This window comes from Zingiber officinale, chromosome 3B (assembly GCF_018446385.1).
Source record: "Zingiber officinale cultivar Zhangliang chromosome 3B, Zo_v1.1, whole genome shotgun sequence".
NCBI classification, from domain to species: Eukaryota; Viridiplantae; Streptophyta; class Magnoliopsida; order Zingiberales; family Zingiberaceae; genus Zingiber; species Zingiber officinale.
This window is the reverse complement of record NC_055991.1, coordinates 111,568,289-111,593,099: the sequence shown is the minus strand read 5'-3', so window position 1 is coordinate 111,593,099 and position 24,811 is coordinate 111,568,289. Positions and strand designations below refer to the sequence as shown.

The window sequence follows — 24,811 nt, the reverse complement described above, 5'->3', positions numbered from 1 at the left end:
AAAGGCCAGCATGCTCACAACTGGAAAGAATGTGCAACCAGCAAAGAGGCCTTACAAAAGGATTTGATTACATAAAAGAAAGCAGAGAAAGACAAGCAGATTTTGCTGAGCAATAGTTCCTTAACCAAAGCAAGATAAGGACAGGGGCAAGGGATCCCACTGCAACAGCGTGGATTATGTGACCATGCATAATACTTCACGCTGGGAACCTGCTTGCTTTTGTTCTCTCGTCTCCACAGTCCCACAAAGGTACTACAGGATCACTTCCAAACTCCAAAGATAAAAAGAAAAAGATACTAAAGCAGAAAAGGAGAGGAAGGAATCCCTCAGTATAAGAACTCGCACAAACTACTAAGTTATCCACTGTTTTGGTTCCTCTTCAAGCTCATTAGAATAAAGGGGGGCTTGAGAGGGTGCTTAAGTTGGTAGCAGAGATGCGGAGAGACTCGTGCACTGCCTTGCCATTCTTGTTCTGCATTGCTCTCGTGGTGTCCATAGAAGCACAGAGTGCAGGGGCAAGGGCACGAGTTGCACCACAAGTGGCTGCTCCTGCTGTGGCTTCATCAATATCAAGGTCAGGTCACCAGCACTTGGATCCTTTCTACAGTAGCAAGAGGAGAGTTCCTAACGGGCCTGATCCCATTCATAACAGGTACTTTGTTTATTTAACAGAATGTTTCAAGTGTTTCGAACTCGTAAACACCGGAGATGTCGTTCAGATATTGCTTGTAATTGCAGCACCTTCATACTTTCGATTGCCTCTGTTCAAGTTGTTCGTTAACAATGCAGAAGTTTTATCTTCTCCAAAATAAAAAGAAACGTTGAAAATGTGTAAAACCAATTTCAAAATTCCTGAATTATAACTTCTTACTCTGTTCTTCCTCTACCTTTTTTTTTCTTGTTTTTCTCTGTAATTTATGAAACAAGAATGGCGCTTGCATATATTTCCAGATATAATAGTAATTGAACGAAGTAGGCAACAAGTTCAAATAAGATCCTTGTTGCTTGAAGATATTCAGATACACTTCAATAACAATATTTTAGCCAAATTGTTGTAACTATCATTTTTATGGAGGCTTAGTAGCAGAAACTAAACTTCAATATCTGCCATTGGTGCATGCCTGTGTCACTTCTGCATCATCATATATATCATAATCCAAGAGGCAAGGAGAAAATGATTAGATCTGCATGCAAATGTCCATTGTGCAGCAGGAACTCAATGGGGGTCCAAGACCAAGTAAGAAAAAAAGTGCTCAGTGATTCTATCTGAGACTCAATCACTTATTGGCAAAAATAAAACAAAATAATAAAATGTTGTCACCTGAATCCAACATTGCCTCATCAAATGGTGCCATGCGTCTGATCACCATTTTTTCCCTTTTTTTTTCCTCAGGAGAGCTGGGAAGTCAGGAAGACCTTCAGGCAGAATATGAGGACTAAGGACCAGTGACTGAAGCATGAAAACTTGCAGAGATGGATTAGAGAATATATATATACACATATGGTCCTCATGAATGCATGTTTCCATTAACGGGTCGCCTGTTAACACACCTACACCATTAGTCCAAAGTTGTGATCTTTTATCAAGTTTATTATTAAAAGGTGGTGAAGCTTCCATCACACAAAATCATCTCCAGATTCTTGAAGAATATGACAAGAATCTTTAGCAGTTGCTTTGATGAAAGAGAAAGGGAGAATGGATACATCTTGCTTGAAGGAGGAACAACTAAACAAGGGCCAGAAAATGTTGCAGTAGAAATCAGTGGCGTCCCCAGCTTGTAACAAAAGATGTGTTGGAATTAAACTAACAGTATCTAGTCTCTTGATCCTCGGTAGCATTTGGATTTGAACTAATGCATGCTAACTTTTGCTTTTGTTTCACTTTGGGCAGTGCTGCTGCTTTAATTTGTGTTTCATAAGAACTGCATTCTGACCAGTCTTAAAGTTCCAGAGTTAAAGCTGCTTGAGACATGGATGGAGAATATGTGTGATCTAGTGGTAACCAGCAGTTAATAGGTAATAGAATAATCCAATCTTTAATCACTTGTCCACTTGGACGTCTTTTAAAAATATCCGATGAACTTTAATGTTAGACTTCACGTCTTATTTCAAATATCTGATCCCGTATGATTATTGTCCGATTTTTTTTGTTTACCCATTTAGTATTTATGTTTATCAACTCTCTAGATTTCAAATTATTAAGTGTATGATGAATTATAATTCATTTAGACTTTTTCACGGTTAAATATTCGATCAACATTAATTTACTACTTTCACTTGACCATCAATCATTAAAATTAAAATCAATCTTAGTCAATCTTAACATGAAATTAATTGTACAAATAATTTCTTATTTCTCTCTATTTGATCAAATATCCAACTCAAATTCCATCATCCTTATGGAATACCTCATGATCAATTATCAATATACATTCTCCAAACATATCTTAATAAAGTGGTAGCAAATGATCCATCAATTTAGTATTCCTAAGTTAATCGTCTATTAAAAAAAATTATTCATTAATTTACCAAAATTAAAACTTTAGACATCTCCAAAAAAAAAAAAAAAAAAAAAAAAACGTGTTTCCCACTGGTTCATTGGCCTAGGGGCACAAATGGAATAACAATTGCATTTACCACACGCTCCTGAATCAATTTGTGTCTTGCACTTTATCATTGAGACTATTGAAGCATTATCGAAATAAGTTTGAAAGCTTGAAAGGTGCTTGAGAGAACCTGAAACTTTACTGCAGAAAATGTATATTTGGCACATTTAAATCACAATGAATAGTTTTTCAATTATCAAAATTTTGAGTCCGCCATTTTCCTTTGATAAAATGTTGAAAGTATTTTAAAGCTATAATATCGGCTGAACCTAGTTCGGATCCTTTGTCCCGAAACTTCTCTGTCCCCATGTCCCACTGCCGATTGGACGGTCCTTGAGATATAATCTGGACCGTCCGATCGACAGTAGGATATGGGGACAGAGAAGTTTCGGGACAGTGGATCCGAACTAGGCTGAACCTGACCCTTTCTGAATTCTGGATCGTCTCAGTTGGGCTGGGCCGGCCAATCACAGCTGGCGGGCTCTTTATTCTTTCTGATGCAGCTGCCGCAATCAACGCCGACGCAGCCCGCCTCCCTCCTCCAATGCCCTTTCTCTTCCTCTTCCTCCTCCCTCTCCCTCCGTCGCTGCGCCATCTATACTTCTGCCAACACGTCCGTGGCCATGTCCGACGCAGAGATGCAGCCGCAGAAACGCGGCCTGCCGACCCAGATCCGGAGAGCTCTCAAGGCCCTCTCCCCTGTTCAGTGAGCCCAAGAAGGTTCACATTTCTCTTTTCTCCTCTTAGAATGGATCGGCTTTGATGGGGATCGTTTTGGACACTAGATCTTAAACTTACATGATGCGGCGAAAATTCGCTGTCTCGTTGGAGATCGATGTCAAAGCTTCTTCTCGTAATATGCCATAACCTGCATAGATCAACACATCGTTAGAAGATGCCGGAATTATTTGGCGATACCCTCTCATGCTTAGTCATCATGGAATTAGTAAAGATAGAAAAATAATAATGAAAAAGATAGAGTAGAGAGATTAAAATTATTAAAATTGTCCATCATATCATTGATTACAATATTTGCAAGGCATTGTTGTTTCAAAACCTAATAGGTTAGTGAATCTAGGGGTTGTGGATTGCACGTCGTGTGTGAATCATATTCAATTCTAATTTAGAGCAAGTCCCTATGGGTTGGATTAGTAGACATGGAGTCAGCCATGCAAGAGAATCTTTGCATTAACTATCTTATTCATTCTCTAAATTTATATTTCTTAACTAGTACTTCTCTAAATTTAGAGAATGAAATATATTTTTTAAATATTAAAATATCATTTAATTTGAGGGAGAGAAAAAAAATGAAGGGAATGAATTGAGTAACGAAAAATAGAAATTATATAAGGTAAGAGAAAAAATAATAAAAAAAGTGGAAGAAAAAGGTAGTTATCCTGAGCTTCTTGAGTCAAATTTTATTCGACTCCACTACTTAGTCTGACTTGAAAGGAGAACTTGTGTGGGCGCATGGTATCTCTGGCGTAATGGTCAGGGGTCGATTCTCAGGAACTGACGATCTGGGGTTTACCCCGCCATGCGCCTATGGCCTGTGTACTTGCATGAACCTCCCTCCATATCCATGCGGCCGGCACTAGGAGGGCCGCTAAGGTAGCGGATCTACCTTTTTTGAAAGGAGAACTTGTGATACTTGTAATAATTTCTTGCCAACATAGCAGGCTCAACTTACATGGCCAATTTCACTTTGACAAATCCAACACACGTGGGTTTGCTCCAAGTCAAAATTGGGCATGAACCCACACATGACCAGCAACCCATAATCTCGAGATTCAATAACCTATTAGGGTTTGGGATCACAATCTCCTATGAATATTGAAGTCAATGGTATGCGTATGATAATCTAGTAACCTTAATCTCTCTAATCTTTCTTTCTCTTCTATTGTGATTTTTTTTTATCTTTTATGACTCCATGATGACTTAAGCATCAGAGGGGCCTCATCGGATAACTTCGGTGTCCTCTGATGTATGTTGATCCATGTAGATTTCTCTATATCACGAGAAGAAGTTTCGTCACCAATCTCTAGCGAGGTGGTGAATTTTCATTGCATCATTACCGTTTTGGTATCTTTGTGCCCTCATTTAACATATATAAGCCAGTTCACACGATAACTCATTTTATTTATCTTACGTGGATATTATACGCTTAGTGCACATTGGGTTTTGAATCTGATAGTTTTACTGAAGTCGTATTGTATTAGGCTTCAATTTCATTTTGTGGAAGAAATATTTCTATGTATTTCTCATGGGCAATGAAGGGCATTTATATACTAGTTTGTACAAGAACAAATTTGAAAGAGGTATTTCGAAATACATAGAATTGGTAATGTAACTATGAGTGCAATCCCTTTTTATGGTAATTATATATCCCAATGGCTGTGCTGAATATAACACCTATGCAATATGACAACCATTAACCCCCCTCTCAAACAGGTATTATCTTGCCCATATGCAATTTGGATTCCGAGAATTGCATACATTTTTCATATGAGACTTAGTGATCATATCTACAACTTGTTGCTTGGAGGGTATGCAGGAGAGCTGTATGGTCTTCCGGTGACGATGATGGTGTTCGGAATCACAATCAACCTCAATATCTCAATATCTTTAGTTTTATGAAATATTCATCATGAACTATTTGGATTGCACTTTTGGTGTTTACCATAAAGAGGGCAAGTGATGGAATAGTGAATCCCATATTAACTAATAATGATCGAAGCCTACAATTTTTGCACAAGCGTGTGCAAGCGCTCGATATTGTACTTTGATATTAGATCGTGAAACAACCGCTTGTTACTTGCTTTTTCAGAAAATTAAGGCTAATCACCTGTCATGGTATTAATAGTAAAATTGACGATTTCACGAGTAATAGGGTTTTATCATATGCTAAAAAGACCAATATTGTTATGGCAAAAACTTTGAAATTTCTATATTGTATTATTATTATTATTATATGTTGATGACATGTTTGTTGGGGAGGTATATATCATCCAAGAAATTAACAGGTTGAAAAAACAATTATCAAATGAATTTGCATACGGAATTTCAGTGCACAAAATGATTTATTTATTTATTTTTTGCACTGCAAGATTATTTGGTTCAAAGAAGGATTGATTCATGCACAACTCAAAGTCATGTCAGCTTCTTTGGCAAGGTCTCCAACTTTTGGTTCAACAAATGTGGTATGAGACTACAAGATTTCATTAAGGTAAACTTGAGAGGAGACCTTGCACACTAGAAGGCTTACAATTGACTATTTCTCCACACTAGGTGAAATTGCTATCAATTAGGCATCTCAATCATAGAAGACTAAAGCTCTCTTATAAAAAAAAGCCAAATATGCTGCTGTGATCAAAACAAGTAAGGATATGATTTGGTTAAAGAACTTTTTGCAAGGTTGGTAAGGAACAAAAATAATTAAATAAATAAATAATATACCTTATGTAGAATTTATCTTTTTATTTAAGCATACATAGATTAGGAATCATTTCATCTAATAGTCACTAGAGGATAAGATGTCAATAGGCATCCACTTGAGATAAACTAAGGCTCTTAAAGTCTAAAGTTGGCCTACACAATTAGGCGTTGAAGAAAAGTTGTATGCATGAGAGAAGCTTTGAAAGAGCCAAAGGATGAGATGGTCTTGACTTGGTGAATCAATCCTCAAGTAGGAGATAGTTGAAGGATATAGCTTGATTGGAGGGAGGTTGATTTTATGGGCACACAAATCCAACCGATCTCAGATCCACACAGACAGTTGCGATCGATATAAAATGGTCTCACGAATCCATGTTATTCTTTCTTCTTTGAGATTGATAATCTCTTAAATCTAATCTATAAAAAGGAGAAAGTGAAAGCCTCTCATGAATCCCCAATTGTATATCTTAACCAGTAGGATTCTCTATCCTTTCGATTATTCTCAACACTCTAGACCTCATGTTTAGCTTTTAATTATCTCAATGAATATCTTAAGAGAGCTTTTAGATCCCCTGTATCTTTGTCCAAAAAGAACAAAAATACTACTATACTGTCATTTGGATAACTTATAATCTTTCTTTTGCATATACCAAAAGATCGATAACTCTAATACAGAGAAATTAAAATGACAACAAAAACAGGATAAGATGAGAAGATGAGGTTGTAAGAATATAATCATGATTTGGTTGAAGTGGATGGATCCGGCAAAGCTTGTGAGTGCACAGAATATGCTGGATCACAATCAGTGCATGCCTTCAAAAATATAAGTGATTAAATTAATTATGAAGAAGGTGGATCGACCTCCAACGCCATGTGGGCGATCATGTTCGCTAGCTCAAGTGCCTTCTGCCCTATCTTAATCAGTTAGTTGAATGCTAATGCAATTCTACAAACTAATTAAGTGTTTCATTAATTACACGCAATTGCAATCTCCTCAAAAAACTGGCTCCACTCACATGCCTCTTAACCATCACTGAAAATAATTGAGGTGCATGATTAAATCCTTTTTTTCCTCATCTGATCCCGACTATGGTCTCACTTACTAGTTTGGATTGTATGTTTTGATTGTGGCTTGCTATAGAGATAAACTCTGCATTGTTCATAGGAATGATTGTTCACCTGATGCAGATGCAGTTAGTATATGTATAGAAATTTATTCTAATAGATCTTAGGATTAATTTTTAACGGATATAAAATACCTCATTATGTGTCTACACTACTAAGAATGATTATTCTATTTATTATAAATTTCTACCTAAAAAATAATCTTATATTTGGTTATAAAAATAAACTTAAATATCAATTCCTATGCACTGTGATCCCTGATTTACAAGCAATAATTACTCAATTTGAATGGGTTGAACTAGGCGAGCAAGCCTCTTTAGCCATTTGGATGTCTCAAGCTAAATGATCGAGTCAAGTAAGCTAATCAAACCAATCAAGTTGAGTGACTCAAACGAGTTGAGCAATGCCACCAAGTTATTTGGGATGAGGTTGAATCGTACAGGTCATATGATGTAGCTACGTTGAGTAAATTATTTTTAATAGGATATTTTATCATTTTGAATAACTAATTAATTATATATATTCCTACCAATCACATACAAAAATTCAAATAGTATTTTATGTTAGGACCTATGCGACTAGAGAGATTGAGGGGGGGGGGGGGGGGGGGTATTTGGTTTAGGGGAATAGGAGTGAGAAATGGGAATGGAAATCATTGATTACCATTGTTAATGTTTGGATTATAGGAATAGGAATAAGGGAATGAATCCTTGAAATTGGGTAATAACTCATTCCCATGTACCTCCCCTTCAATGAGCCATTACCCTATTTTCATCAATCAAATTATTCTCTTATTCCAAAAATACCCTTGACCTTAAACTAAAATTTTCTCCCTTAATATTAAATATCAAATTTTATTTATTTATTTTTTCTTCATATCACTTCTCTCTCCTTGTTCTCTCTCATCATATTTTCTCTCTCATCATTTTATTACACACTTTCTTTCTCCTATCACACTCTCTTTCCTCTTTTTTCTCATTACACTTTCTCTCTCATCATACTTTCTCTCTCCTCAATCTCTTTCATCACACTCTCTTTCTTCTTTTTTTCATCATACTTTCTCTCTCATCATACTTTCTCTCTCCTCAATCTCTCCCATCACACTCTCTTTTCTCTTTTTTTCTCATCACACTTTCGCTCTCATCACACTTTCAAGAGTGATATCCATACTCATACTCATTCCCATTGCACAATACAATGATTCCCATTCCGATTCTCATTCCCATGCTCATACCAAACACCCCCTGAATAGCTCTTTTCCAGTTAATTGCATAGTGAAAATTTGAAGTAAAATTGTTATAGGATCGAAAGGGTTGGGGGAGGATAAATAGCGCTTATAGTTTTTTTATGTTCATTTTAAAAATTAATCGGAATAAAACACAGCTGAATAAAAGATAATAAAAGAAAAAGAAAACACAATGCTAATACAATCGTGTTTTACTTGATTCGGAGTCTATGACGATTCCTACTCCAAGGTCCACATTTGTTGAATGTTTACTTTGAGCAATTCACTATCAATTCACAAATTACAAGGATATAAATGAAATACAAGAATTATAATTTAGGTACTATTGACAAAATTATACCAACGACTTTGGAGTTTGGAGAGTCATATTTTCAGTCGTCGGAGTCATGTCGCAGAGTTGTAGGATCGTCCTTGAAGCAGCGCGCAAGAGAAGGGTTATAAAAATGAATTGTCTTTGAAGAGTTGCTCGAACCAGTCTTTTATAGACGGTTGAAGGTGCTTTCAACACCATGCAAGACGCTAAACCATCCCCAAAGCCTCAGACTCAATAACCTCTGCATTTTGCGAAGTTCATCCATCCGAAGGCGCCTTCAAGGCACTCGAAGGTACCTTCGTGCCTAGCCCCAAGGCGTCTTTAGTTTCTTAGAAGGCACTTCGTGCTTCTCCACATGGTGCTTCGGCCAAGGTAGCCGAGGTGCCTTCAACAGCTCCGGAGGCGCCTCGAACACTGTTCATCCATGCTTTTCTTTGTACTTCTTACTTCCTGCAAGGCATCTTAGTCCAAATACCAAATATACTATGCAAAATAAAGTTAGCACAATAAAATATAATTAATTAACTATTTGACAGTTTCTGGGTTGTCCGGTTCTGACTTTCAGATTTCCTAGAAATCTTAGGTTGAACCAACATCTATTGTTCTCTCAACAGGGAACGCGCCCTCACCTACTCTTTTCAAAAGAGTTTACCTTTTGTTAAACTGGTCCTTCAGACCGTTTGGACTTTTGTTCAGTGTCCGAGACATCAAGACTTTATGTTGGACGTCCGAACCCCGATCCATCTAGTCTTCCACTTAGTGTCTACGACCCCCAGGATTTTCACCTAGCGCTCTTCGACCCTAGGATTTTGCCCAGTATCCTTGACCCGCCAAGACTTTGTCCAATCTCCTGGATCAAGACTTCGTTGTCTAACAGCAGCTAGGACTTTCCACCTGTGTTTACTAGGAGTTTAACTTTGCCTAAGATCACTTAGGACTTTTCTGCATACTTAGTTCAACTTGCTAGAACAACAAGAAACTTTAACTTTGAACTCTTTGCCATAATTAAATTTAGATTCGATCATCTGGTGCATCCTGCACCAATAATCTTTTTCTTGTTGATTATGACAACATAATTCAAAGTTAAGTAAAGCATAACAAAAATAATGTAACATAAGTAAAGAATTTGAGCATAAGTAAAACAATTTGACAGATAACAAAGTAAAAAAATACTCCCCTTTCATTTTTTTTTAAAAAAAAACTAATTTATATTTTGACTTAATTTTTAACCTCTCTCCCCCTTTGACATATATAAAAAAAAATATTAAGTAGAGAGAAAAGTTATTAACTTATAAAGATAATACTTAATTTTGAAAAACTAACTTTTAATCTTTTTCCAAGAATTTAACTTTAAGCTCTCATGAAAAGTGTCACTTAATTTTCTTTTTTTTTAAAAAAAAAAAGCTTATCTTTTCTTCTTTAAAAAAATACTTAGCTTTTCTATTTTTCTTTTCCCACAAAAACTTACCTAAATGTTTAGTTTTGAAAAGAATTTTTTACTTAACTTTAAAAGAATTTCTTGGAAGAATACTTAGCTAAAAAAAATCTCTTTGAAAAAATATTTAGTTAAATACTTAACTTTATCTATACTTTTGAAAAGATACTGCACTTATTGAAAAGTACTTATCTTATCGTTTTGAAAAGCTACTTTTTGAAGATACTTAATTTAACTCTTTTTACTCAATTTTTTTTTACTTATAAGATTTTTTTTAAAAGGTACTTAGCTTTATGGAAAAAAAATACTTAAGTTTTTGCGAAACTTAGTCTTTTTTTTAAAAAAAAATTTAACTTGAAATTTTATGTGAAAAATACTTAGCTTTTGTAAATACTTAATTTTAATCTCCATTTTCTCTCCTCCTTGATGAATGCCTTAAAATTTTTTTTAAGTAAATTGTTTAAGTTTGTGGGCCCTAGAGTCCAAGCATAGAAAATAAGATTAACATATTTAAAATAATCATCTATTTTCTTAATTTTCTATCTCGTCCTTTCTAAGTTATTAAATATGTTAAGCTTATAAGTTTATGTAAAATGGAGTTAAGTTAATTTTGAAGTTGAGAATATTATCTTTGAATTTTAAAAATATTCAATTACACTTTAAAAATACTTAAGTTTTGAAAATAATTGAGATTTGAAAATAATTAAGTTTTTGAGAATTATTTAAAATTTAAAAATTAATCAAGATTTTGAAATTAAGTAAGATTTTGAAATTAATTAAAATTTAAAAATTCATTCAGATTTGAAAATAATTAAGTTTTTAAAAATAATTGAGATTTTTAAAAATAATTAATATTTTTAAAAATAATTAAATTTAATTTGAATTTGATTTAGATTTAATTAAGTTTGGTTTGACTAATTTTTATTTTTAACCTAACTTCATCTCACCATTTTCTAGATTTTCAATCAGGAAATCTTATGAGTTTTGTGAGATCATGAATTTAATCTTCAATTTAAATTAAAATATAAGGATTTATGTACATTTGAGTTAGACTAAGGCTTAATAGTTAGTCAATTAAACATCCATTTTGATAATTGGCTTCTAGGTTGTGGTGAGACACTAGGGCTTCTTGAGTATTGGAGCAACAACTACTTTTAGACAAAGCCTTTTAAAGAAATTGAATATTTAATTTTCTTTCTGAGAATCATTGATCTAACTAGTCAAGTGTCGATCAAGTCTAAGTCCTTATCTATACATCTTAATATATGCATGAATAAAAAAAGGGTAAATTAAGCATCACACAATTCTATTTAATAACAAAAATGGTCTTTTTATTGGCTCCCTCTAGATCATTACCTCGATAAGGTCTATCAAAGTAGTGGATTTGATCCTTGGAAATCTAATATTGATTGAGTCCAACTTGAATAATCAGGTTAGATTTGGAGACTCATGCTTAGACTAAGTTTTTATTTGATTGATTCACTAAAGATAAGTATGATCTGAATCTTTATTTAGCCTTATATTCGAGTTTGGATTGATTGTATACGACCCTTTGTTTTCCAAGAATCAGATCAAGGTTCTTGGAACCCAAAGTGAACCATTCCAATGAGTTCTTGAGTTCTTTGACTTGAGTTTTTAAATTAAAATTCTCTTCCTCAAGTTGTTGGACTTGAGTTAAGGTTCCATCTTGAACTTGTTCAGTCAAAGAATTCAGATTAGTCTCCTCCTTAAAGGTTGTTACCACCTTTTGGAGTGACTTGATCCGGATATTAGATTTAGCCAACTTTCTTAATAAGTATGAAATTAAATTTTGTAATTTATCTACTTGAGGATAACTTATAGTATTGTTTAACCCTTCGGAAGCAGATATGGATCTGTGGCTTCTTTCGGACTTGGTTTCTAATTTAGCTCCGGTTTCGATTCGGTAGCATAAGCTTGTACTGGTAGAGCAAGGAAGCTCGCTTGCTCGTGTTATTCGTCAGAGTCTTCCAAGGATTCAAACCACATTGATTTCAAAGCCTTCCTTCTTCTTTGCTTCTAGTTTGGACATTCCGGCTTGTAGTGCTCCTTCTGGTTGCACCCGTAGCAGGTCACTTCTGATTTTGGCTTCATAGTTTGAGTCACACTCGACTGCTTGCTCTTGCTCCTGGATTGGATCACCTTTTTCTTAAGTATTTTCCGAACTAGTTTGACTAGATCGATGGTGATCTCGTCTTCATCTTCAGAATCCGATCCATCTTCGGATCTGAATTCAAGCTGATACTTGGGCTTCACCTTCTTGTTTAGGAGCTTTCCTGCAAGTAATGCAATACCTTTCTTGATCGGAGTAACATTAGTTTATTCATGTAATTCAAACTCAGAAAATAACTCATCTAGTCTAATAATTGAAAGATCTTTGGATACTTTGTAAGCATCTACCATGGATGTCTACAAAGTGTTCCTTGAGAAAGCGTTTAATGTGTGCCTTATAACATCGTGATTCTCCACCTTTTGTTCGATCGCGTGGAGTCCGTTGAACAGATCTTGGATCCGAGTGTGTAATTGGCTGACCGATTCACCATCCTGCATTTTAATATTATATAACTTATTTAAAATAAGGTCGCGTTTACTTACTTTTGCATTGGAGGTGCCCTCATGCAATTCGATCAATTTCTCCTATAGATCCTTTGTACTTGAGAATGGACCGACTCGATTCAGTTCTTCTTTGATTAGGCTGCATTGGAGAGTACATGTCACTTTTGGATTCCCCTTTGATCTTCCTTTTTATTGGTGCGTCCCATTGGTCGCAGTGGTATTCCATCTGGCCCTTCTAATAACCGAAGTCCTCGCTGGAGAAAAGAGGCGGGGTGCGGTACTATAACCTTCTTGATGGGCCATTAATATTTTTTTGCACACAATAAAAAAATGACAAATGTCCCAAAACTTGATCTTGAATTAGTAGTGCGTGATAAAAGTAAAACAAAAAACTTGAGTGGTGTTGCACCAATTTCGAGAAATCAATAAACTCGATCGAGAAAATTTATCAGAAGGGGTGATAGCACTGATTCCTATTGACTCCGAAAAACTCAAGAAATACCACGAAAAGTGCTTGAATAGTAGTTTCACCGATTCAAAGCGCCTCGTTCTGATACCAATTATAGGATCGAAAGCGCTAGAAGGGGGCTGAATAGTGCTCGTGACTTTTTCACATTCATTTTGGAAATCAGTCGAAGTAAAATGCAATGGAATAAAAGGTAATAAAATAAAAAGAAAACACAATGCTAATACAACTGAGTTTTACTTGGTTCGGAACTTGTAACAACTACTCCAAGGTCCACACTTATTGAGTGTTTATTTTGAGCAATTCACTATCAATTCACAAATTACAAGGATATAAATGAAATACAAGAATTATAATTTAAGTACTATTGACAAAATTATACCAACGACTTTGGAGTTTGGAGAGCCGTATTTTCTGTCGTCGGAGTCACGTCGCGGAGTTGTAGGATCGTCGTTGAAGCAGCGCGCAAGAGAAGGGTTATAAAAATGAATTGTCTTTGAAGAGTTGCTCGAACCAGTCTTTTATAGACCGTTGAAGGCCCCTTCAACACCATGGAAGGTGCCTCCAGCTGTAGAAATTATCCCCAAAGTCTCGAACTCGATAACCTTCGCATTCTGTGAAGTTCATCCATCTGAAGGGTCCTTCAAGGCACTCAAAGGCGCCTTCGCGCCCAGCTCCAAGGTGTCTTCAACTGCTTGGAAGGCCCCTCCGCACCTCTCCGCGTGTTGCTTTGGCCAAGGTAGCCAAGGTGCCTCTAACAACCTCGGAGGCGTCTCGAATATTATTCATTCGAGCTTTTCTTTGTGCTTCTTACTTCCCGCAAGGCATGTTAGTCGAAATACCAAATATGTTGGTACCCCAAGGTAGTTTTGATGTGATCAACCAAATCAGGTTAGGTCCTGTTATGGTTTAACCCTTGTGTCTAAGTGTGCAGGAATTTAGGAGCATAGGAAGTCAAGCGAAAGACGCAGCTAGCAAGAAGAACGACACGAGAGAGAGAGTCGCTGGGCTCGGTGCGTCCGAGGGACTTGGTGATGCGGAAGAGGACGCGGGCGGATGAAAAGGAGGCGCGCGGGGTTTCTGAGGGGCGAGAAGCCGGATCAGAAGGTTACTCGAGAAAGTCAAAAAATGGGTTCGGGTGAGTCATATTCCGGATGGTCGAAATCATCCAAGTGAGCAGAACTGAAACCGGAATGGAAGACCCAGACCTAAGGGAGCAGAACTAGAGAGGAAGATCCGGATTAAAAAGTCCAATATCCGGCCAACCTTAATCTTTCAAAACTTACTATTGTCTAGTATCTAGTTAACCTTAATATGTCAAGACTTCATCATAGCCTAACATCCAATCAATCTTAACTTGCTGGGACTTTTTCATTGTCTAACTTCCGATCGACCTCGACCTGTCGGGACTTCCTCAGTGTCTAGTACCCGGTCAATGTTGACATGCCAGGACTTCATACTTCATGTCGACTCCATGTTGGACTTTTAATCGTCAAATATTATGTCAACCTTAAACTACTTAGACTTTCCTCTTGCCAACTTTCTGTTGGACTTTCGATCTCTAAGTGTCCAGTTAAGTATGACCCACTTAAATTTTTCTCTTACCAAATTTACTATCAAATATATGATGAATTTTGATTTATTTAACTCTTTGCTTTAGTCAACAAACAAATATATTGATAAAACATCAAAATTCAACTTCATTCCAACTTAGTCAATTACTTAAGGTCTATTGTACCCACCTTTTATTTCTTATCAGCGTAAAGGAAACACACGGTTGGTCATAAGTTTTATTATTTCTTATCAATTTTATACTAATCCTTAAGGATGAATATAACTACTGATAAATTTCTTCATCTTATATTATTAACTAATTAAACATAATTTCCATTTATACCATCATTTTATGACTCATAGTATCACCCAAACATATTTGGAAACTTCTCCGTTTATTTCATTTTTTGTGCTATTTTATTTTTATTTAGTGTTCGTATCACTAATTCTCAAAAATATTTTTTAATTTATTTACTAATACAGTTTAATAAATCATCTCTCTTTCTCCTTAAATAGCATCCACTAGTACAACTAATACACAGTATTATTGAGTTGGTACTTAAATGATAAATTTGATAAGATTTATCTCATCATATGTTTAATAATTATGTATTTATATTTATCTTTTTTTATATCTGTGAAATCGGTATCAGGAGATTATTAAAATAATAGATTTATTTTTAAATGATAGATTTGAATTAATAGAGAATCGTGACTATGACAAATAATCCTCTCACCTAGATGACCGCTTAGTATCTAATTTCTTTCTCTTCATGTATCGAGGATGAAGATCACTTGACACGACCGTTATCACACTGATGCAACCAATAATGAAACAATAAACTAGTGACACGAGAATTTAATGACCATGTTTTAACAAAGCTTACCTCTACTAGGCTTAGCCTCAGGTGAACCTATACATTGAGTTGACAAATCAACTCGTCTGCCATATGATGGGATGGGGTGCGTTAGCCGCAATGGTTAGAAAATTCTCAATTTAATCCAACTTAAAGTGGACTACGGATTAGACAAGTGAATCAATTTAAAAAATAAAAAATTTTAAAAAATTGTGTAATTCATTGAATTTCATCATTTCATGCCTAAATATTTTTTTTAAAAAAATCTATAATAAAAATTATAATTCTTGATTTCACATTAACCAAAGCAATTATCATAAAATATATATCTTTCACTGCAAAATAGAAATATCATCCTAACTTCATAATTCATAATACATTTTTTTTTTTTAAATTCTTAACTCATGGGTCAACCCAAACCTACTGCGTGTTGATCTGTCTAAACTTGTAATCCACACGAACTGTCATGTTTAAATTCATTTTTAAATGTATTGATAAAATTTCAATCTAACTTATTTAGATTATTTGATAGGGTGAATCAATCTGATGGACGCAACCTAAATTAATGGTTCTACCTATGTTTACACATGACAATAATTGATATAATGTAATAGAGAAATATAATGTATTGTACCATTTTGCCAGAAGTATATTTTCTTAATTGACATCAAAGTCCAAAACAACAAACAACTCTTGGATTTTAATGAGGATGAGAGGGTAAGTGGTAAAAGATGATTCATTCACCTAGATATTTTTCATCGTTGATTTCATAATAAAATGAAAGGAGTAAATCATGATAACCAAGGGACCTCTTTAGGTGAGAATGATTTTATTCTCTAAGGGATTGTTCCCTTGGAAATTCAATCATTGCTCTTAAATGATAATCTATCACCGAAATACCAACTTGACTTGACTATGCTCGTGGGTGCAACTTTGGAGAGGGTATGATCAATGTATATGTCACCTTAATTAAGCATCTTTCGATGTGTAAAGCAACACTTTAATAAAGTGTGAGGGTTTAGGTGAAGCAGTACCTTCATGATTATTTTTCTGTATGTATTAAAAAATGGAAGTTGTTTTATTTTTTTCTATTAAGTAGAAATGATTGGGTTGCATTGGAATGGAGTAGGAAGTGCCATATTTCCCCACTAAGTAGGACAGAATCATTTTGTGCTCCAAAACCAACACCCATCAGAGTTCAATCACACCCCATTTAGGATTGGGTTGGTCAAGGTGGCATTAATTTGTGGATTCAACTCATCTGTCCAATATAACATAATCAACATGACTAGCTTGATTGTTCAATCTAACCAAATCAACATGATTGACTCAATTGTTTCGCCCAACCTACTATGTAACCAATCCATCACAATGATTGACTCACATGATCTGCTTGGTCTAACTAATACAACAAGTTTATTTGACCAATTTGATTAGTTCACTCACTCTAATTGGTCAACTTGATCTATATGATCTACTTAGACCATATGACCGGTTCAATCCTTTGTTGTTGATCTGTTTGCCTTGCTAATTAGTTTTTGCATCCCACTTGACTGCTTGATTAATTTTTGCATTCATCCTAGTTTACTTGGTTTGCCTTGCATGATCAGGTATTTCGACCTACCAAAGTTGTCTATCTTACCTAACCTATTTAGTCCATCCTAATCGCCTAACCCACATATAGATTCCCCAATTTGTCCAACTAAGCCTCTATTTGGTCCAATCAACTTGCTCGACTGGTTAAACTAGCCAAAATAGTCCACTTGGCTTGATCAATCCGGCCACCAAAAAGTTTGTCCTTGAAGCCATTAGGCTTTTATTAAAGTATTTAAGTCGAGTTCTTTGTTTGCCATGTTGGGTGTTGAGAACTACCTAAGTTTGATTTAGAGATTCTTAGATCATTGATGGAGGCTTGAACAAATCTATTGCTTATTTTTAAAGCATCCAAAATTTGCTTAAAAAATCTTAAAGATGCCCATTTGAGTGTTGCAAATTTTGGGGTAAACTAATGGTTGTTAGTATTGATGCAATTGGTCCCTAAGAGGCTTGTAAGGGGAAAATGTTAGTACAATCATACCTAAACCCCTCATGTTTTTGAAATGGTTGGCAAGATAATTGGCAAAAGGTTTAAGTTAAATATAATTTTGATATGTGTCGAGTGTGTAGATGCGAAAACTTGATAAGAACTATAGATGCATGTAGGAAAAGTCCAAAAGTCATTGGCAAGGGAAGTCACAGAGGAGTGACCTACAAGTAATTATGGAAAGTCCAATAGAAATAGTTGACATAAGTCGAAGCGATTCTTGGCAAATGAGAAATACTAGAGGAGTGAACTTCTAACAAATGAAAGTCCAAGTGGTCTTTGGTAGATATAAAGTCTTAGAGGAGTAAACTCATGATAGATTTAACGTATATCGAAGGTGATCTACATGAGTGTAGAACAACGATGGATGTCTCAAAAGATCTAGATTGAGCAAAACTCGAAGGCAAAGCTCCAAAGGTTAGAAGCTTATTAAGGAGGAATCAATTAAGGAGGAAGCATCATCAACATAAAGATATGCGACGACATAAGAGATCAAAAGATAATGACATTTTATACATTTTGGGTATATATTTTCTAATTAGACAGGTACTCAACCAGAGAAAATGCATTCTAGGTTGAAGTCGATGAAATAGCTTAAGGTCGAAAAGTTCAATCAATTACTAAATAGCTGAGTTAACATTATGATTGACTATTGCAGCATTGCTCATGAAAAGAAGGTTTCTATTCTGGCTTGATTCGACTAAACAATAGATTAGTTGAATAAAGCTTTTAGAGTCAACTATTTGTGTGATTTGAATTTGAATTGATCAGAATAGTCATATGACTTTGTCTGTGTAATATAAGGTTCATGACTATGGATTTGAGTATACTGAAGGCACCTAGAATCAACTAGAAATGAAAAGGCCACGAGTTTATCCAAGTGAAGACATAGTCATCGAAAGAAAAGGTTGAAGCTATTTTTAGTCAAGTCAACTAGAAGCATTTGAGTCTTGACTGATGACAGTCAAGTCAACTAAATGTAGTTAATTCAATTAGATATAAAACAATCATTGCGAATAAAATTGTGAGCTTGTTGTTTCTATTGACTAATCAAGGGGATTTAAGTAAACTAATTGTCTATAAACTAATTATATAAATAGAGAGTGAGGACATTTTGAACAACAACATATACATACTATGTTTTGTGTTCATTCCATTCTAATGTGGCAAGGTGCTGGAAGTGACCTAGATGAAGGGATACCTTTTACTTTACTATTCCTTTTCTGTACTCATTTTTGACCTTATAAAGGAGAATTATTTTGTATGATGTTTCTCCACCTTTAAAAGGAGAACTGATTACATGTAGTGGATTCGAGAAGTGATTCATCTTACAAGTCATTGACGAACAGTTTTGATGTATTTGACGAATGGTTTTAAGTTGGGGTTTTCCTATGTTATTGAAATTTGTGAGGAGTTTGTAAAATTTGATATCATGCACATGGAGCTTGTGAAGCTTCTGACTTGACGTGGTCAAATTGTGATGATAACTTGTTGCATCCAAGTTGATTCAACTCAAGGCTCAAGAGGTCCGCTAGAGTTCAAAGAATGATATGAGACATGGAGATTGAAGTTAGTTTAGCAACTTTGATGGGAGTTGCAAGAGGACTTTGTAGGTGATAATGAAGAATGACATGTGAAGTAACCCGGGAGCTTAGTGCATTAAGAAGAACTGAAAACTTGATGGAAGGTAAACCCTTAGAAAACATAAAATTGTGACAACCAAAACACAGTCAATTATTCAAGTTTATGCTACTCTTAATTTATGAGTTCACAATTTCAGATTAGACTTCTTTGAAAACCTTTAATAGGGGGAATAAGCTATATAAATGGTTGTTGTTAGTGTTTGTGATTTCTCTTATTAATTTTTTATATATATCAGCTGCATTTAATTTTTATTTTTTGAATTTGCAAGAGAAAAAAATTTCATTCACCTTTCTATCCCATAAATAAACAAATAAATAAATTTCAACATAGTAAGTTTGTTTAATTGTTGTCATTTATACTCATATTTTTGTCTCTTTAAAAGTTATTTCTCATTTATCACCTATATTATTCTTTTAAATAAAATATAAAAATAATAAAATTCCAACACTGGACAATTTCTGTTTTACCGCCTATAAATTAGACTAAACACTGCGATCCAAACCGAAGAGGTATGGATGAGCGTAACCCAATGTTTCAGGATAAGCTTGCCGATTTCAAACACATAGTTGACCGTTGGCCAGTAAATATAGATGATCCACCATAGATCAAGATGCTTTCAAATGTACTTCTTTGATTTTTTTTTATAGGGATGAGTTGATTATCCAAATTCAATGTTTTCTGACCTCACCTGAAATTAATTTTTTGTTTTTTTTTATTTCCTTGCAGTGGTAATGTCTAACCACGCAATTACCAGTATGGCCCATGCGATTCATAATGGAAAATGGAGTAGTGGGACGCAGAGAGAAAATAATAATGACTGGTTGATTTGCTTCAGGAGTGAGGACAGATTTCTGATGGACTAGGAACATTAGAGGTGGAGCATGGTGTGGTTTTGACTTTGAGATGCATGCTTACAGTTTTTTTTACTGCTGCAGTGGTGGTGGCAAACCAAGCTCAGCACACGCCTGGGGGCGAAGCGTTGGAGCAAGCCAAGCTTCGTGCTTATCCTGGGAGGATAGGAAAGCTACGAGTCAATGGTTTTTCCTTTTACGTGCAAATTCTTCGGTGCTGTGGACATATATAGGTACGTCCCTCGCCTACTCGCTCCAGGTCTGGACAAAAAGTAGAGTAATTAATGAATCGGAGCAGCAGTGAAAGTTAAAGCTGCTGATCAGGTTGCTTATTTCAGACGAGAGACGAGAGACGAGAGACGAGAGATGGGTAGAATTTAATTATTTAATCTCCTGTTGTTACAAGAAGCTGATTTAAGCTCCTGTTGTTGTATGTAAATGGCGGATCTGGAAGAGGTGTTCCAAGGGGGAATAGAAGGTTAGAGAAGGAAGATATTGGACAGGTGCAGTGGAGAAGAAGAAAAGTGCCGAGGAGAGAGGTATGGGAATCGGAGGGTGGCGGAGAGCTTTCTGCACGGTGGCCCGGCGAGAGGCGCCGGAAGCGATGGCAGCCGAGAGGGTCGCCACGCTCAGTCCTGGACCCAGTCCGAGGAGTTGTGCCAAGCTTGGATTTTTATCCGGCGGCAAAGGGGGCAGTAACCCGTCCACGCCGCGGCTGGTGCCGGCGCCGGAGCTTCGCGAGCCTTCGGCCGTTATGGCTGCATCCGGTACATCCACCACTCCTAGGAGTCGCAGCCCTGCTCGGTTTTACAGAAAGGCCTTCTCTACACCTTCGTCTCCGAGATCCACTTCCAAATTTGCCCTCTTCAAGAACCTCTCCAAGGTTCTTTTTTCTTTAAATCGATCTGATCCTTAGAGATTCATGGCTTTTGGTTGTGAGATTTCTTTGGATTGCTTTTTGGTTTTACAGCTTTTTGTTCTCATTCTAAAGTTTGCAGCTTGTTCTTTTGGCAGAGTCGTTGCTGGATTTGTTCGCAAAGCCTGAAGGCGAGCCAGGAGACGCCGGTGTTTACGGCGGAGTGTTCCCACGCCTTCCACTTCCCCTGCATCGCCGCCCACGTCAGGAGCCACAGCAGCCTCACCTGCCCTGTGTGTTTCGCCGCCTGGCTCCAGGAACCCTTCCTCTTGGCCATGAATCGCCGTGACGAAGAAACAGAGCGAAGGATGGTTGGTCAGGCGGAGAACCGGAATCCCAATCGGAGAACCTACTGCGGAGGCAGAAGCGGTACACCCCAAGGTCGCGAGCAACGATTTGGCGTGAACAAAGTCGCCGTCGCACATTCGCCATCTGCCAAGGTGTATGATGACGACGAGCCGTTGCTCCTTGCGCCTAGAGCCAACCAAACTGGTGGTATACGATTTAATCCCATACCGGAAGCCGTCGACGAGGACGACAAGAACGAGGAGAGTGGTGACGAAGAGGACTTGCCTATCCGTAAGTCGACGCTGAGATCCCGCGACAGCGGCCTTCAGGTGACCGTTATGCCGCATGCGGCACTGCTGTCCGAGGGGCGGCACCACCGGACATACGTGGTGGCGATCAAGGTGAAAGCGCTGCCGTTGCGGTCCGCGCCTCTCCTCGACCATACCAGCGGTCGCGCCCCGATCGACCTGGTTACGGTGTTGGACGTGAGCCAAGGCATGACTGGGGATAAGCTCCAGATGGTAAAGCGCGCGATGCTGGTGGTGGTATCGTCTTTGGGTGTCTCCGACCGGCTCTCCATTGTCGCCTTCTCGGCCTCCTCGGGAGCCAAGAGGCTCTTCCCTCTCCGGCGGATGTCGTGGCAGGGGCAGCGTGCCGCCCGGCAGATCGTCAAGAGGCTCGTCGTGGTGGGCGAGATCGGAGCTGCCGCCGCAGCTGGTGGCGCCAGCATTGGTGACGCTCTAAGGAAGGCTACCAAGGTTCTGGAGGACCGCCGAGAGCGCAACACGGTGGCCACCATCATGCTCCTCTCCGATGCTGTCCAGCGGCAACACCCCGAGCAAGAGCAGCCCAAGGAAAGCAACATCCACATCAACGATAAGCCCTCACACTCGCCTCGCGGCACTGGGGGCGGCAATCTCCGGCCGCATTCTCTGTCGACAACAACCATAGCCGTCGCCACCACTCGCTTCGCGCATCTGGAAATTCCCTTCGAAGATGCCAACGGAATGGAGGAGCCGTTGCAAAGGAGACAGGTGCCGTCGGAAGGCGCTTTCATCAAGTGCGTCGGCGGCCTTGTGTCGGTGGTGATGAAAGACGTCCGCCTTCAACTCGTGTTCCCGTCGGGCGAAATCTGCGCCGTGTATCCCTCCGGCGGTGGTTGCAGTGATGTGGCTATTGGACCAGAGGGCTCTGTTCTCCGCCTCGGGGATCTCTACTCAGAGGAGGAGAGGGAGCTTTTAGTGGAGATGCGAGTGCCCTTTCCGGCGGTAGAGCAGACACCCAATGACCATAACCGATTGACTGCCAAATGCAGCTACCGCGATCCGGCCACCCATGATCTCTCATTCAGCGAGGATCAGGTGGTTCTGCTGCCGCCCCTCTGTTCGGAGCTCGGCGAAGCCTCTCTGAGGCTCCGCAACGTCTTCGTGTCAACACGGGCGATTGCCGAGTCGCACCGCCTCGCAGAGCTCTCAGACTACGCGACCGCACACCACCTGCTGTCCTCCGCCCGCGCCTTGCTGCAGCAGTCGGCTTCAGGATTGGAGGACCACCACCTCATCCGCAACCTGGACTCGGAGCTCGCCGAGCTACAGCGGCGACGGCGCTGCCTTGAGCACCACCAACGTTACCATGATCAGCCACGGGAAGAGGCGGTGTTTCCATTGGTGAGGCAGAGATGGCAGAGAGAAGCTCCGGCGGAGGCGCGAGGGGAGGCCCTGACTCCGACGTCGGCTTGGCGAGCCGCCGAGCAGCTTGCGAAGGTAGCCATCATGCGCAAATCATTGAACCGGGTCAGCGATCTCCACGGGTTCGAGAACGCCCGGTTTTAGTAAGAGACCGAACCAATCCGTTGCATTAATAAATTAATTTTCTTTATTTCTTTTTAGAAAGATTGAAAAACTTGAACGTTAAAATTGTGTAACTTTGTAAGTGACGATTATGGAAAAGCAATTACATAAATATTCTCCCTCTTAGTTTTATAAGCAAGGAAAAGAAATTTCATATTAACTCTGAAAGTTTTGTTAGTTTTCTAGATACACCTATCATTTTATAAAATTGTTATTTTTTTTTAAATTATCATTTTATTCTTCACACTTTATAAATGTTAGTGGCATCTCCACTTATTACAACTATTAATTTATGGACAATCCAAATTCAGATCTATTGAATTGATATCTGTAAGAGAAATTCTCAACCACAAGTCTTTCTACTAAAAAAACTGATTAGATTATGTGACTAGATAGAGAATTTCTTTTCAAAGTAACTGTCAATGTGATGGTCCTTAAGATTGTCATTAATTCATCATAGACAAAATCAATAAAAAATTATAATTTCTTTTTCTAAATCACATTGATAGAAGTCTATGATTGTGAATGTATCAGAAGGTAACACATTGGCTAAATTGCCCTTCTTCACTTGGACCCTCTAAATCAATGGAGAAAATGACTTATTGGATTTGAATTTGGATTGAGCAAGTGGGTGGATTTGGATCTAATAAGGAACCAATAAGTTGATGTCACTTTGGGCACTTCATACTTGGATCCATAAAAATTGACCCACTAGGTCATTTCAAAGTCACTTGTATGATCCTACATAAGAATCAAAGAATTTATATATCTCTATTGCCAATTTTGGACTTAATCACTCGTGATTTTACATTTTGAATTCTATCAAAAAGACCTCATATCAATAGAGATATTTTTATTTTTTTAAACGTCTAATCTTTTCTATATTTTTTCTAATGTGAGATTTTCATTGTATTCTAAACAATCCTCCCTTTAAAATGAAGGACTATAATTACTCTCATGGTGTAGATCATTCTTGACATGCTCCAAACCTCCTCTCAACTTCGTTCAAGGTTATCTCACATGACATCTGATTTGAACTATAATTCTAATACAATTTGTTATATTTAAAAGAATTCACATATTTTTACAATGATAAGATATTGTCTGCTTTGGGTTTAAACCCTCATGATTTTATTATTGGACTCTATCTAAAAGGTTTTATACTAGTAAAAATATTTTTATCCTTTTAAATTCATGATTTTTCTATATCTTTTTAATGTAGAATTTTTAATGTAGAATTTTGATTGTATTTCCAATATAGAAGACATAAATAAGCTCTTGGTGAGTCATGTCCTATTTTACTCTTTTTATCTTTTGTTTTAGTTCTGAGGTTTAATTTTCATGTAGGTACATCTATAATGATTAAATTATTAGTAAAATTGGGATGTCATATCAGGAGCTATGTACTTTTTTTTGAATTTTCTCGATGGATAAAATATGGGTCAAATCGTCTATCCTAGGATTAGTTGAGTTGTAAAATCTAGATACTTAATATAAAAAGTTATTTTAATGGATAGGCGAGGTTCATTATAATTGATGAAAAATGTGATAATACTCATCCCAGGTGA

At 37.3% G+C, this 24,811-nt stretch overlaps 2 protein-coding genes across 2 annotated transcripts; both read left to right on the top strand.

Annotated features, from left to right (window-relative positions):
• Positions 1-368: 368 nt before the first annotated feature.
• LOC121968516 (CLAVATA3/ESR (CLE)-related protein 25-like) lies at positions 369-1,882 on the top strand. The gene is made up of 2 exons (XM_042518854.1): positions 369-652; positions 1,394-1,882. Exons 1-2 carry the CDS (start codon positions 435-437, stop codon positions 1,431-1,433), a joined length of 258 nt encoding a protein of 85 aa, XP_042374788.1. The 5' UTR covers positions 369-434; the 3' UTR covers positions 1,434-1,882.
• Positions 1,883-20,434: 18,552 nt separating this feature from the next.
• LOC121967303 (E3 ubiquitin-protein ligase WAV3-like) lies at positions 20,435-23,432 on the top strand. Its single transcript, XM_042517439.1, has 2 exons — positions 20,435-21,072; positions 21,204-23,432. The coding sequence occupies exons 1-2, from the start codon at positions 20,731-20,733 to the stop codon at positions 23,223-23,225; spliced, it is 2,364 nt and encodes a 787-aa protein (XP_042373373.1). The 5' UTR covers positions 20,435-20,730; the 3' UTR covers positions 23,226-23,432.
• The last annotated feature ends 1,379 nt before the right edge of the window (positions 23,433-24,811 follow it).